This window comes from Marmota monax, unplaced genomic scaffold (assembly GCF_021218885.2).
Source record: "Marmota monax isolate L192 unplaced genomic scaffold, Marmota_monax_Labrador192_F-V1.1 WCK01_AAM20220418_F8-fsc00127, whole genome shotgun sequence".
In the NCBI taxonomy this organism is placed as follows: Eukaryota; Metazoa; Chordata; class Mammalia; order Rodentia; family Sciuridae; genus Marmota; species Marmota monax.
The window spans coordinates 4,825,760-4,839,139 of NW_026692894.1; the positions used below are offsets into that span (position 1 = coordinate 4,825,760).

General features: G+C 47.2%; 1 protein-coding gene across 3 annotated transcripts in view; it reads right to left on the reverse strand.

Moving 5' to 3' along the window:
* The window catches only part of Tbc1d22b (TBC1 domain family member 22B), an 85,205-nt gene that overhangs the window by 18,957 nt on the left and 52,868 nt on the right, over positions 1–13,380 (reverse strand). For all 3 annotated transcript variants that reach the window (XM_046450669.1, XM_058581421.1, XM_046450666.1), the window contains 3 exons: positions 13,291–13,366; positions 10,677–10,804; positions 10,314–10,409 (listed from right to left, as the gene is read on the reverse strand). In XM_046450669.1, the coding sequence (XP_046306625.1) occupies positions 10,314–10,409; positions 10,677–10,804; positions 13,291–13,366 (300 nt within the window). The remainder of the gene's footprint in view (positions 1–10,313; positions 10,410–10,676; positions 10,805–13,290; positions 13,367–13,380) is intronic.

The following is a 13,380-nucleotide window of genomic DNA, read 5'->3' on the forward strand; positions in this document are numbered from 1 at the left end:
GATAAAATTATAATAAACACATTTGTACATAAATCCATCTCTTGGATTTTTTTTAAAGGCTAAATTCCTAGAAATGAAATTACTGTGTCAAAAGGCACAAATGGTGGCTGGGGTTGTGGCTCAGTGGTAGAGCACTCGCCTAGCATGCATGAGGCACTGGGTTCCATCCTCAGCACCACATAAATGTAAAATAAAGATATTTTTTTAAAAAAGGCACAAATGTCTGTAATTTCAGTTACTCTGGAGGCTAAGGTAGGAGAATGGCAAGTTCAAATCCAGCCTCAGGGCTGGGGATATAGCTCAGAGGTAGAATGCTTGCCTAACATGTGCAAGGCTCTATGTTCAATCCCCAGTACTGATGGGGGTGGAATGAGCACCCTTAGCAACTTAATGAGGCCCTGTCTCAAAGTATTAAGAATAAAAGGGACTGGGGATATAGCTCAGTATTAGAGCATACCTGTGTTCTGAAAACAAACAAAAAACAAAAACAAGAGGCACAAACAATTTTTAAAGGTACTAATATTCATCCAGAAAATGTACTCCAAGAGCACACCCTTTTCCATAGATCACCAATATACACATTGAAACAGACAGACCTCATTAATTGTGATGATCCCTTAGATCCCCAAGGCTGTGAACAGAACTCAAAACCTATAGTCAAAATGGTGGGGAACCCACAGGAAGGACATGAGAAAAGAATCGGGCTACACACTTTTCTATATGTCTACACTCTCCCTTCCATGGTTGCTCTCATTCTCTTTCTTCCTTTTTTGGTTTTTTGTTTTTACAGTATTGGGAATTGAACCCAGGGATGCTCTACCACTGGGCTTTATAGTCCACTGTATTTTATTTTGAGACAGGGCCTCACCAAATTGCCCAGGCCACCCCTGAACTTGTGATCCTCCTGTGTATCTAGGTGATGACTTTGGAATATGATACCCATGAATTCCTTGGCCTTGGCCCCTTGGGCTCCTCTCCTGTTTCCTATTTCTTTTCCTTAACGTGTCCCCATCCCCACACAAACTGGAAAAGGTATTATCTCTTTTTTACAACCTCCTCCTTGGGAGTCCACTTTTATTCTCAGTTGGGCAGACTCATCTAGAGATCTTAACCTTTTCTGTTCTTTAGACTTTTGGGTGTCTGGTGAAGCCTAAGGATCCCTTCTCAGAATAATGATTTTAAATACATAAAATACATAATATAGCTATTAAAATATATTTTAAATGGGAAATCCCTACATCTGTATGGTAAATTTTCAGGTACCCATTTTTTTTTCTTTTATCTTTTTTGGGCTTGTTGGAGTTTAAAATTTTTTCTATAATGGTTACATAATTTGTATAATTGATACAGAAAAACAACCAACAAAAGGCTAAGCTCTCTAGAAGAGAATATACTGTGCTGGGATGGGAGATATCTATAACTTCTAATTCTTCTAGGCTTAACAGAAACTTCTGGGAAGCTTCCAAATAATTCCACCCCTGGACAAGTTAACCTCTCATTTCCTCCAAGAAGAGTAAGGCTTAGCTGTAAGGAACCCTTCTGCCACCTGGTGTCAATGCCTGGGAACTGCAGTACCCCACCCCCAGCCTCCATCACCCCCACTGCAGCCCATCCTAGCGCTGCAAAAATGGGAAACCCTGTCCATTGGATAAAGACATAGCACGGTGAATAACCATAGCTGGGGGACAAAGGTATTAATCACAAATCAGGAGCTCTTATCTAGGGGTTGAGAAGAGCCACTACAGGGAATGGCTGAGATTTGTTACAGAGCCAGTTCCACAGGAGCATGCTGTTAGATGAAATACGATGGCAGACAGTCGGGAGGAGAAGGCAGCGTGCAGGGCAAGCAATGGAGAGCAGTTTTCAATTAATGGAAAGGGGGAAGCTGGCTTTTACAGAAGAAGCCTAAACATGGCTGAAACAGAAGAAAAGGGCCTGGCACAGTACCTGCTGAGAATCCACAGATCCCAAAGGAAAAGGCAATGTGACTGAGAAGGAATTTGAGTCATGTGTGAGGAGTGGAAGAAAACAATTAGATAAGGGACTAAAGGAGGAGAAGGTTATTAAGTAGTGAACAGAAACTCTGATAAAGGAAAGGCAGAGGGGAACCTCATTAGCAAATGCTTAAGGAAGAACTGGGGAGGAAGAGGGAGAACAAGATTAATTAGACTGGCAGTGACCACCTACTGAGACGTACTCCATACCAGACTGGCTCTGAATGCTTACCTGTACTTTGTACTAACTCACTCAATCCTCACATCAACTCTATGAGATACACAATATATCCACTTTACAGAAGAGGAAACCCTCCCAGAGGTTAAGGAACTTGCCCAAGGATACAGAGCAGTGCTGGGCTGGGATTAAACCTAGACAATCTGGCTCAAGAGCTTGCGCTCATTTCTATACCACGAGCTGCCAGCCCTCGGGGGAGAAAGAAGTGAGGCATAAAGAAAAAGGAACAAAAAGAAAACAAGTCATAGGAGACGCTGCTGGAAGGAAATCTCGGAGTCGACTAATTTCACTCAGTGATAAGGGCTCAGCACAACCAAAAATAGAATGTGTAATAATTAACAGCTAAAGAATTTAAAAGGTGGCATAAAATTAACTATTAAATAAGATATTGTATGCAGAATCACTTTGCAATATTAGAACATTATTTGCAATTGTAAAGTGTATTCAGGCGTGTAAAAATACTTTCCTAGTCAAGTAAGTACTTTAAAACAAACCTCTCCTATTCTGAGAATCAGTGAGGTAACAAAATATTTCCCCTGGTCCCAATATAATGTTTCAAAATCATGTCCCTGCCTATAAACTTTGAGAGTCAAATTTGTATCCATTGGTTTCTCCGGTACCAAAGCACCTAGTGCATTTGGCATCTTTTCCCCCTTACAGAAAGCTGTATAGAATTTTTGTTTCCATGTCTAGGAGTCATTCCCTTTCTCATACCAGTTTTTTTTTTTTTTTTTTTTTTAGTGGAGCTTCAATTCTGGGTTCCCTCCAAACCCTTCTTACAGGCAGGATTCAAACTGGCAATTCACCAAATGTCTGTAAAGACAGGACCTGCATCCAATTCCACAACCACACCCAGAAATCATGGGTGGTGCCATCTGGTTCAAGGAATCTATTTACTTTTAGTCCGTCATGGAGGCCTGGAGCACCCCGGGCTTGCACTATTTCACTTAATAACTCTGACCTGTCTCCTCCTTCACAGTGGGACTCTCTCCAAGACTCTCCAGTAAAGAAAGAACAAAAAATGCTCCGATTCGATTCGATGGTGCAGAGTCACTGCATGGTTACATGACTCCCTTGTGGGTTCCCTTTTTATACATTTAAAGGGACTTTGATTACTAAGCCTCGGTCCCCTGCATGTGCGGTGCTTCTCTGCTGTCCGAGTGTTGGCACCTGCTCTCACATGTCTGTAGGCTCCACGTACTTTCCCAGAATGGCTTCCTAGACTGCAGAGGGACCAGGTATTTGGGGGTGCCTGTCCTCTCTGAATCACACATATTCCTCCTAGAGAGAGCAGGTCAGAGAACAACAGTCCGCAGGCTTCTGGTGAGTTTCGTGATCCTGTACGAATCCTTTGCCCGCTGTGCCCCCGTGCCCACAGCTCAGTGTAACTGGTGCTCTCTGCTGATTTTTTCCCTTGGAGGTGCTTCCCTCCCTCCCAGCAGCTCCTCTGTGTTTGGTGCACTCTGTGCTGCTGCTCTGATCTAGAGGACCTGCCACTCGTTCCCTCACAGAGAACTCATCGTGACTCCTGTCCTGGGTTTCACATCAACTTGCTTTGGAAAGTCTTTCCCAGACCAGAGACCCCTGTCTGCCATCTGCCTCAAAGGCGTGTTCTGTGAATGAGTCAGGAATAAAAACTCCCCCCCAACCCCTCAAACTTTCACTCCCACAGGGTCTTATGTCCGGCTATTCCTCTGCCAGGACATACCTTTCCATGGCTGGCTGCAATGGTGAGGACCTGTCTTCTACCTGGCAGATGACACCTAGCAAGGTGCAGGCCAGAGACATGCACAAGAAGGGCCTGTCCTTGGTGTGGCTTTAATCGGAGTAGGGAAGGCAGGTATCTTGGTCCTTGCCTAGCTCCCTCAAGAGTCCTCTTTGCTTCTAGGACCATGCTGGCCTCAGGACACACAGCCCTGTCCTCGGGCTCACAGCCCTCTGTTCTTACTACTGGTGAGAGAAGCCCCCTCACCCCCTAGGTGGTGCACAACTGCACAGGGGTTTGGGTTCCGGTGCTCATGGCCTATGCAGATGTCTTTGTTTGACTGTGGCTACAGCCTCCCTTCAGCCAGGGACTTCTCCCACCATTGCTGCTCCTGTGGAGAGAAGTCCGCACGCTGAGCACCACGCAATCTCTTGACAGCTACCATCCCTACATTCAACTGGTTCTGTGACTTGGTAGTCCTGAATCCTATAGTCACCCTTTTCCCCTTGAATACCCAAGATGCCAACAACATCAAGATCCTTGCTTGGTACCAAGAGTCTAATAATTTACTCTTCAGCATTCCCACACAAGAAAAGAAGCGTGTGGTTGGGGATTCAGCTCAATGGCAGAGTGCCTGCCTAGCACATGCAAGACCCCGAGTTCAGACCTCAGCCCTGAAAAAAAAAAAAAAAAGCGAGAAAGGAAGCATTTACCCATTTTGCTTTGGGTGATTTTTGCACGGTCAACTGTGTATTTGGTAGGTAGGTCTTAGTGTTGTTACACTTGTCTCCACCAATTACATTCCTCCCAATCTTGTGGTGGTGGCCTCATGGACCACATCTTAAGCGTCACCTCAATAACTTTACATGTACACAAGCCCAAGTATCCATCAGCCAGATCAGAACAGAGAACTGTTCTGTGCCCAGAAGACTCCTGTTCCTCTCCAGCCACCAGCTCTCCCTCAGCAGCTAATCTGACCACCAGGCTGGGGCAGGGCTCCAGGACTCCAGGAGAGGGACAGAGCCCAGCAAGCCATCTCCAGGGACTGCCTGTGACTGGCGCTCACAACCTCCATCTCCCACAGAGAACTGGGGTAGTATCAGGTACCTGGGACATAGAGCATGAGGGCAGCAGGAATCACAGGTCCTCTGAAAGTGGAAGAAGAAAAACCCAGAAGCCAGAATAGGACAAGGAGGACCTTGGAGAAATTCTTTTTCAGGTTTAAAAGAACCGATTTTTGTGTTCAACACTTCTTTGTGAGGAAAGAGTCTGCCAGCAACTGCCAAGGAGATGGGAGGAGGCAGCTGGGGGAGTCCTGGGGAGGAGTAAGCAGGCCCTATCTGTGAGCAGCCTAGAAGCATGTAGCCAGGCCCCAGGAAGAGTGGCAGCAGGCACAGTGGTTCACAGGTCTCCACCACTCACTCTCCCAGTGACCTTCACCTAATTACTTGTGGTGACACATTTTCCCCATTTGTAACAGTTGGGGTACTAATTATAGACTACCGGGTATTTTGTTCCAAGAATTAAATGAATTAACATAGGTCAACATTTAGGATAGTGCCTATACATTAAAAGTGCTAATGGCTGGGGCTGGGACTCAGTGGTAGAGTGCTCGCCTAGCATGTGTGAGGCCCTGGGTTGATCCTCAGCACCACTTAAAAATAAATAAATAAAATAAAGATATTGTGCCCAACTACAACTAAAAAATAAATATTTTAATAAAAGTGCTAAGAATTAGCTCTTACTATATGGAACCTTATGAAATTGTCGATATTCAAATATTTTCTCTTATAACAGCAATTGCATATGATTCAACCTAACATCATTAGCATTATTCTATTATACCAGCTCAGACGAAGGACTTAATTGCAAAGGGCCCCCTCCTAGTACAAAAGAGGCTTGGCCCAGCCTTGTCACAAGCTCTCATTTCAAGCAGCCCATGAGTCCCTGAGGACTGGTCATTCGACCCACAAAGTACCTGTGACATGCCTCAGATTCCCTTGCTAAGGGCTCTCAGGAAGGAAACCTCTTAATATGATGCTCCTTTGTCAGTGTTTCGTCCCTCCCTCAGGTAGGCAGCTGCTAGGCCAGAGGGAAAGAAGCAGATGTCTTTCCTCCTGGGGACTCTCACCACAGCTGGGACCCTGCCCTTTGCTCCTGTGTATGCTGACACCTCCTCTCCAGTCCAGTTTGCTCATCCAGTTTGGTAGTTTCACCGAGGATGAGCCCAGCATGGTGACTCATTAAGTGGGAAACTTGGGTGTCTGGCCCACCACCTTGATACTGGGGATTGACCAGGGCCTCACACGTGCTAACCAAGCATTCTACCTACAACCATGTTACATCCCTAGCCCTTTTTGTGATTTATTTTATTTTGAAACAGGCCCTGGATGGCTTCAAACTTGCCATCCTCCAGGTAGATAATATTAATAACAAAACTGCTGTTTCTTTCTTTTTTTTTTTTTTTTTTTTGGTGTGTGTGGTACTGGGTACTGGGGATTAAACCCAGGGACTCTACCACTCAGCTACATTTTCTACTCATTTTATTTTTTATTTTTGAGACAGGATCTCACTAAATTGCTAAGGTTGGCGTAGAACTTGTGATTCTCCAGCCTCAGCCTTCCGAATTGCTGGGATTACAGGCATGTGCCACCATGCCTGGCTAATAAGCTCACTATTTTGACAGCTAAGTGCCAAGTACATTATTCCAACTGCTTCACATGCATGAACTTGGTTAATCTTTATAAGAGCCCTAGGAGGCAGGTACTATTATCCCCATTTTACAGATAGGAAAACCAAGGCACAGAGAGCTAAGTGACTTGCTAAATGTTGCATACCTGGAAAAGTGGCAGAGCTAGAATTAGACCCCAGGTGGTCTGGCTCCAAAGACCATGTCCTATTCTGCATTGTCCCCAAGGTGGCTGTTTTCCCTCTGAAACTCCCTTACACCAAGCTCTTCTTCCCAGCTCTTCGGGGTGACAAGTGGCTGGTTTCCCGAAACTGCCACAACTCCCATTTTTATTTCAGCAACCACTTCACCTGGTTTTTCCTTGTGTTGCTTATGAGAGCTTTTAGCCCTAAAACTGGCTTTCTGTGATCTCTGAATTCACTCGTGGAGCTTTCTTTGTGGTGATTTAATACCAGCAGCCCTTTAGCAGGGGGGATGCACATGTCTCCTTTCTCTGCAAAGGTCATGTCCAACCGTTCACTATCTTGCACAGTGCGCTGTGCCCTCGTTCCCCACACTTCTGCCATGATTCTTTCTCCTGAAGGCTACCACCTGTCTAGCCTAACAGCCAGGCACATTTTTTTCTTTCAGTATTCATAGAACTTTAGAACTGTGGGGGTGGAAGGAACTCTGCAGATTATCCAGTTCAATCGCCCATTCTATTTGGTCTAAAGAAAGAAGGGAGTGTCCCCCCCCCCACCACCACCACAGAAGGATCAACTGAAGCATTAACAAAGCAGCAGACAAAAAGCAAAAAAAGCGCAGGGCCAGTCTGTGGGTTTCTGCCGAAAGGCCTCAGACCCATCGGATAACTGAACACTCTCTATGGTAAGGAATGTCACTATGACTAACAATCTGTTTTGTTTTTGTTTTGGTACTGGGCATTGAACCCAGGGGTGCTCTACCATTGAACTACATCCCCAGCCCTTCTTATCATTTACATTAAGACAGGCATAGAGAGCCAAGTGACTTGCTTAATGTGGCACACCCAGAAAAGGGCCTCACTAAGTTGCTTAGGGCCTTGCTAAATTGCTGAGGCTGGTCTTGACCTTCCATCCTCCTGCCTCAGCCTCCCAAGTTGCTGGGATTACAGGCATGCACCACCATGTCTGGTTACTAACACAGTCTTAAAGTCATAGAGCATTGTCCTCTGCTCCATGACAACATTGTGAATTGCTAAAAGCCATTCCAGGAATCACCTCCACCTCTCTAAGCTAATCTGGGGGGCACTCTGATCACATCTGACAAGGCTCTCTGAGCCTGGCTCATGATAACTAAATTAGACCTCATGCTCTCAATATCCTACTGCACCTCAACCACATTATCAAAATTGATAGCTCACCCCGGTGCACAGCCATTCCAGCCCCTTGTCCTCATTTATCCTGGGATGTCACATATGCTGCTTGTTGGCAGAAGCCAGGTTCTTAATCAGCGGTCTGCAGCCTTGGCACCTCAGCCAGCACCGACTCAGGGAAGTCAGCTCATATGCTCTCCTTGTTCTCCAAAGCCCTCCGTGGGCAGGCTGAGCCTGTCTTCCCATCTCCCTATAGAACAGACATCTGTTCTTTCACCACCTAACACCAGTTACAGGGCTGACTGCTCAGGGGTCACACGGAGATGCTGATGCTCTTGGCGACAACTACGCAGCTGGCTGGACTCAGAAACACATTCAGCTTCTCCCCCAGTTTTAAAAGAACTATATGCCCATTAAAGACAGACAAACCCCCTCAGTTCAGAAATGAACACAGCATAGAAACAAATGTCCCTCCCACCAGATCGTGACCAGGAACAACCTCCAGGCTGCACTCCCTCATTGGCACAGCCTGGCCGCCTCTCTCCTCACTCCACATTTCCTCTCTCCTGGAGTTCCACCACCTAGATTAGGCCTTTCTGGAGTTTTCTTCAGAGGGACTCAACATGTCCCCGCCCAGGCCATCAGGACGCTGTCCTCTCACAGAGCATCCACTCTCGGCCTCCTTTGTTCCATCTGCCTCTCCTCCCTGACCTCTTCTTGTAGGTGTGCCAGGGCTCACACTTGCTTCCTCAGGGATCTCACCCAGTGTCCCGGCTTTAAGCAGCTTCTAGCCAAAGGCTCCTAAACTATGCGTCCAGTTGAGACCCCTCTCTTTCAGACTTGCGACTCACAATGTCCCTTTGTCTTGTAGACATCTCCGTTTGGATACCCAATGCATTTGAAATTCAACACGCTCAGCACTGAATTCCCGACTCCTTCCCCATGAACCTGCTTCCCCTTTGGCCTTCTCCACACACTGCGAATGCCCTTCTGCCACCTATGCTCTACATGCAATTCATCGGGAAAGCCTGAGACCCCAGACCTGGGAACTTCTCACACCCTACGGTCACCACTCAGGTCCAAGCCACCCTCATATCTCCCTGGAGAATGATGGCAGCATCCTGGCTGTCTCTTCCACCCCATGCACACCTATAGGTCACAAAAAAGCAGGGTGATTCTTCCAAGGTTACCAGTCAGATCATGTCCCTCCTCTGATCAAGACCCTCCTGTGGCTTCCCTTCCACTCAGTGAAAGCCAGAGTCTTGGCAGTGGCTCCGAGTGCTGTGTCTGGGTCCCTGTGACTTCTCTGCCCTCACTCTTCCTGCTCTTCTCTGGGATCCCTGCTCCAGGCCTCGTTGGTCACCACGTGATTCTTCAACAGCCCAGCTGTGCTGCTGTCTTGGAGCCTTTGCACCGGCTTTTCCCTCTGCTCCAATTCTTCCAGAAGCCCACATGGCTCGCTCTCTCACCCTCCTCTCACCTTGCTCAAATGCCATCCCTCAGTGAGCTTATCCTGACTACTTTATTTGAAATTGCATCTTGGCTGGGTGCTCACCTTTAATCCCAGAGACTCAGGAGGCTGAGGCAGGAGAAACATATAAGTTCAAGGGCTTAGGAGACCCTGCCTCAAAATAAAAAATAAAAAGAGCTGGGGATGTAGCTCAGTGGCTAAGCACCCCTGGGTTCAAACTCTACTACCAAAAAAAAAAAAAAAAAAAGAGAGAGAGAGAGAGAGAGAATATATATTTCTTACTCCCATCTGTTTTTGGGTACTAGGGATTGAATTCAGGGGTGCTTGACCACTGAGCCACATCCCCAGCCATATTTTGTATTTTATTTAGAAACAGGGTCTCAATGAGTTGCTTAGCGCCTTGCCATTGCTGAGCCTAGCTTTGAACTTGCAATCCTCCTGCCTCAGCCTCCTGAGCATCTGGGATTATGGGCATGTGCCACTGTGCCTGGCCCCTTCTAACATTTTAAAAAATTTACTATTTACTATGCTTTTATTGTATGTCTCCCATCAACTAATATTTAGGCTCCAAGAGAACAGAGGCCTCTGTTTCATTTCCCAGTGTATCCTACACTGCCAAAGGTGTCTAGCATGGCAGGCATTCAATAAATGCTTGTCAATGAATGAATGAAAGATGTTAGGCTGCCCAGCTAGTCTGCAGCTACTCTGCGGCCTTTCTGACACAAAGATCCTTTTCAGACCCAAGGCCTCTGGACCCCACTGACTTCCTGCCACTCGGGCACTCTCTCCTGAGCATCCTTTCTCCCTTCCAATCCCCACCCCAGGTACCTGCTATGGTACCAACTGTTTTACAGCCATTGAGGGCTGACTCTTGGCCACTCACCTGAAAGTCCTCCTCGTCCAAGATCTCCTTCCTCCACTTGATCAAGAAGGCCGCACACACATAGAGATGAAAGTGGGAGAACCCTTCTGGTTCAGACTGGGAAGGAAAACAGAGACAGCCCTGACAAGGAGCCAGCTGTAGTCCTCTTAGTTCCAACCCTTCTGGAAGCTGCAGAAGCAGCAGGACATCACTTGCATGGCAGGGCACCCAGAGGCTGAGAAGACTTAGCAAGGGCCCTGTTCTTGAGGCCAAGGCAGACACAGAGGTAGGAGGTGATGGGAATTTCTGGGCACTCCTCACAGGGCAGGGAGCTGGGCACCTCAGGGACTGCCTGGCATGGAGTGGGCAAGGGTCTCGTCATACCTGGTACGTGTCCCATAAGCGGATGGTGCAGCGAAGAGGAAGCTCCCGCATGAGCAGATTATTCATCCACCGAAAGGCAAACTGTAGGTATTCAACCTCGTACCTCCTGAAGTGATTATGCACCTGCTCTGAAACAGGAAGCATCGTGGGCCCCTGACGCACAGCCTCGGGGATGAGGCCCTGAAAGCTCTCAGGAGCCCCAAAGGCAGATTCCATTTTTTATCACCCCTCCCTCGGGGAGCCAGACACAGGGGGGCAAACAGGCATCAGACGGCTCTTTGTGTTTTGATTCTGATTCTCACAGCAATGCTGCAGCTCAGGGAGCTCAGCACGTGGAACTAGCCTGACATCCCAAAGTGATGCTCTCGGTGCCCTCTGCCTGCACGGGGCCGCCCTGGCCACAGAACAGGAGACATACGGTTCACTTGGCTGCTGAATCTTATTACTCATCAGAGAAGGAGCCAGAATGGAAAAGAACCTTGGAGGTCACCTTGGCCATTCTCCCAACAGTGAGGAATTCCTCCCCAGCATCCCTGACAGATGGCTAGCCAGCAGGGACTGTGCCACTGCCAGTGAAGGGGGCTCACTGACCCACCAAGGGCAGCTTCTTGCACTGATTTATTGAGTGATTTATCAGAAGGCACTTTACCAACTTCAACAGAATCTAGCCACCTACTAACTCCCAGCCCTTGGGATCCATGTGGTATTCTGACACAAGTCAAAACAAACCGGGTTTCCATTCTATGTGACATCCCTTCAAATAATGCTTACTAGGATTGTTTTGGTTTGATTGTTTTCTTTTTTTGCATTTCTGGGGATGGAATTCAGGGCTTTGAGGATGCTAGGCAAGTGCTCTACCACTGAACTACAGCCCTAGCTCCTAATACCTTTTTTTTTTTTTTTTAATTGTGAGACAGGGTCTCACAAGTTGCCCAGGCTGGCTCGCAACTTGCGATCCTCCTTCCTCAACCTCCTGAGTAGACCGAATTATAGGCATGAGCCACCAAGTCTGGCTCCTGATACAGTTCTTGAAAGAAATATTAACCATGCTTACTTCAGGGGAATAGAATTTAAGGAAGAAGATAGATTTCTAATTACTACGTGTTTTTCTGCATTGTTTAAACTTCTATAATGAGGAAGTAATACTTCTAAAATGCAAAGTAACGAGACATATACGTTTAAAAGCTACTATCTTAGAGTGCCAGGCCTTAATTCATCAGGTAATTATAAGGGCAGGGAAAAAAAGAGTGGACAGTGGCAGAAAGCACGGCCTCTGCCCTCTGGAACTGCTGCTGCTCAGCCTCTGGCAGCCAGCGTAGCAACCCAGGAAAAGGCAGCACATGTCCCATGCTAAGCTCTGGAAGAGCGATGCCAGACACTGCCAGTTGGGCCCCAGCATGGGTGCCAACAGCTGGGTTAGGGTGATAAGACACAGGAAAACATTCCACTGCACTGTGCAGGAGAAACGGTGAGTAAACAAATGAGGCCGGGAGACTAAAACTCTAAGTCATGACAGAAGAGAAGAGTGAGCAGAACCAATCAGGAAGGTTTTCTTTTTAAATATTTTTTTAGTTGTCAATGGACTTTTATTTTATTTACTTTTATGTGGTGCTGAGGATAGAACCCAGTGCCTCACGCGTGCTAGGCAAGCGCTCTACCACTGAGCCCCAGCCCCAGCTCCCTCAAGGAAGGTTTTCATGAAAAGAGAAGGTGGGAAAGGAGAGAGAATGATACCCAACTTCTGTGTGTGGAAAAAAGAAAGAGGCTTTTATTTTGGGTTATGCACAAAAGTGGGGCATGGCGTTTATTAGTTGGTGTGCTGACCGGCAGAATCCCAAAGAACCTCACTGACGCTAAAGGTCCTGTTTTATGAGGATCTCATATTGGTTCTTTCCTTGGCCTTGGGGTCCTCAAGAGTCAACAGCTGAGCTTTCTGAATTGCCCTGTAGTTCTACCATCCCGTGCCCCAGGCCAGAGCTGGGACTCCACTCTTGTAAGAATCCTGCCTCTCAAAGATGTCCTCTTGAGCTGTGCCTCCATGACCCCAGGCCACACGGGTCTAGCAAGTCCTGGCTGCTAGGTTCTCAATGAGACCTGAGGATCCAGCATTAAGCCTGGGAGTTCCAAGTTACATCACTGCAGAAAGGACAAGGGCAGCCTACTAAAGGCTTGAAGCTAACAGTAATGGGAAGCCACAGGAGGATCCTGAGTAGAAGAGGAGGCGCTGGAATAGTACTTTAGAAGAATGCAAATAGATGATAGATGGTTTGAAAAAAGAGTATGGAGGAGGCAAGTCCTTCTAGAAGGAAACTGTGGAAATCTGGAAAAGCTGGACCAGAGATGTGCCTAGGAAATACAGAAGAGGTAGACAGAACAGAGTTGCTGAAGGAGAACCGACAGAACTCAGAGACAGAAAACAAAAAGGAAAGAAAAACTTGAGATACCCGCAGAGGCCTCCCCTTACCTTCCTGCTGAGACGTGGGAGGGTGCTGGTGCTGACGACAGCAGTGAGCTACAGGGAAGGGCTAGGAAGGGAGCTGAGGGACCAAGGATTCTGGCTTGTGTCAGAATCATATGGGCTACTGCTAGAGAATTCCTGTTCCTTTGGACCTACCATCAATCCGGCTGACGAGCTCTTCCAGTGCCTTGACCTTCTTCTGGATCCCTGGTTGTGCAAAGGTATAGTTATCCTGCAGACGATACA